At 41.4% G+C, this 2,104-nt stretch overlaps 1 protein-coding gene across 1 annotated transcript; it reads right to left on the minus strand.

Moving 5' to 3' along the window:
• Positions 1–736: 736 nt before the first annotated feature.
• Positions 737–1,678, minus strand: LOC141069305 (olfactory receptor-like protein DTMT). Its single transcript, XM_073558755.1, has one exon. It carries the CDS (start codon positions 1,676–1,678, stop codon positions 737–739), a length of 942 nt encoding a protein of 313 aa, XP_073414856.1.
• Between the last annotated feature and the right edge of the window lie 426 nt (positions 1,679–2,104).

The following is a 2,104-nucleotide window of genomic DNA, read 5'->3' on the forward strand; positions in this document are numbered from 1 at the left end:
TTGTGTCATTCTCAAAACTTTTGGCCATGACTGTAGAGCCAGGCTATGACTCTTAGGCTATGTGTCATAGCCTATGACTCATGTATGACATTGGGCAGCCAGCCAATCATAGTAATGCCGCCCACAACCAAGAAGGCTGCGGCATTACTGTGATTGGCAAATACTGGGCGGGAGATCCGAATAGTGCGAGGCGAGTAGTGAAATACTTGCTATGTTCTGAGAACCGCGAGTACTTCATTACTGGATTACCGAATACCCATGATGATGCTCTCTCATCCCTACATTATGATGAATCCAAAGGGAGTTTGTAGCTATATTCCGCGCTGCCGCTTTAGACAAATTCCAGGAGAATGCTGTATGATTGCAGTGGTTTTATTCTACGCGTTTCAGGGGTCTCATGCCCCCTTCATCAGGAAATACCACCTGGTGGTATTTCCTGATGAAGGGGGCATGAGACCCCTGAAACGCGTAGAATAAAACCACTGCAATCATACAGCATTCTCCTGGAATTTGTCTAAAGCGGCAGCGCGGAATATAGCTACAAACTCCCTTTGGATTCATCATTTCTTTGGTCACTGAAGACCTGTGGATCTGCAGCAGCCGCTACCTACACGCTCTTATCTCATCCTAACCAGGTGAGCATATTTCATGATATACTGTCTTTTGTAACGTGGATAAGACCCTATTGCGCTTTTTTGTCTCCCCCTTTTTTGCAATCCCTACATTATACAATTCCTTAGTCTATGGCGGATCGTCTCTTTAGTTGCAGCAGTCTCATTACCGCCCGCTTCACATCTCTATTCCGCAGACCATATATCAGTGGGTTTAGCGTTGGCGTGGCTGTGGCAAACAGCAAAGTGAAGACCTGATCCAGAATATCAGAGTATCTAGTAGTTGGCAATAAATACACCAATGCTCCTGTGCTGTAGTATAGCATGATGACGATGAGATGGGACGAGCAGGTGGAGAAAGCCTTTGTTCTTCCATCCCTGGATTTTATACGAAATATAACCTGTAATATTTTTGCATAAGATGTCAAACTGCATAAAAATGGACAAAGTCCAAAAAATAATAACTCAAAATAAATCACCAGATAAACTATCTCTTTGCCAGCACATGAGATCTTCATTAAGACTTTTGCATCACAATAGAAATGGTGGATTGTGGTGGAACGACAGAAGGACATCTTCAAGGTCGGGACTGTGACTAAACATGAGTTTAATGATGCAATAAACCACATGGCGGCCGTGAAGATGAAGCAGACTTTTTTACTCAATATAGTATGATAATGTAGGGGCTTACAGATGGCGACATACCGGTCATAGGCCATTGTGAACAGCAGAAGATTTTCTGTCCCGGCAGCCAAGAAGAAGAAGTACATATGAGTGAAGCATTGGCAGAAGGACACCTTGTGTTTTCCAGATGAAAGTATATGTAATAGTTTCGGGATGATAGTTGTCGTATAACACATGTCCACTAAGGACAGGTTACAGAGGAACAGATACATGGGGCTGTGCAGCTGCTCATCCACATAGATCAGAGTAACGATCAGCACATTCATGAGTATTCCAAGCGAGTAGAACACTGCGAAGATCCCGACCATGAGAGGCGATCTGTCAGAATTATGGAAAAAGGGCAAAATGTGGAATTCTCTAGGAACAGACGTGTAGTTCTCCATGGAAAGGTATAATATCATCTCAGTGGATTTATCCTTGTGAAACTTGTGAAAAACAGTGTAAAAATTAATACCAAAATAAAACATTCAATTTTCCAACTTCTGACAAATCTTATCAATATTAATATACTTAGGCTACCAATAGTTCTGATTAATTACAGCTACTGTGTTAGTTTGCACCTGTATCTAATGTAATTATTCGCCCTCCCCCTTCTATTGGTTCCCTTAAATCTTCAAATCAGAGTGTGAACACAACCAGAAGCGTTTTCCCATATATTTAGAATTTCATATTCTACTCTATAATATTTTTGAACCTCCACAGAAAGAATGGAAACTCTCAAAAACGCGACTGTCCCTATCACATAATATTAAGATTGGGAGAGATATATCCTCCTCTCTCTTACGTTAAACAAGACTTTTATATTCCAG

This window comes from Dendrobates tinctorius, unplaced genomic scaffold (assembly GCF_039654945.1).
Source record: "Dendrobates tinctorius isolate UK_male_01 unplaced genomic scaffold, ASM3965494v1 ptg000257l, whole genome shotgun sequence".
Taxonomy (NCBI): Eukaryota; Metazoa; Chordata; class Amphibia; order Anura; family Dendrobatidae; genus Dendrobates; species Dendrobates tinctorius.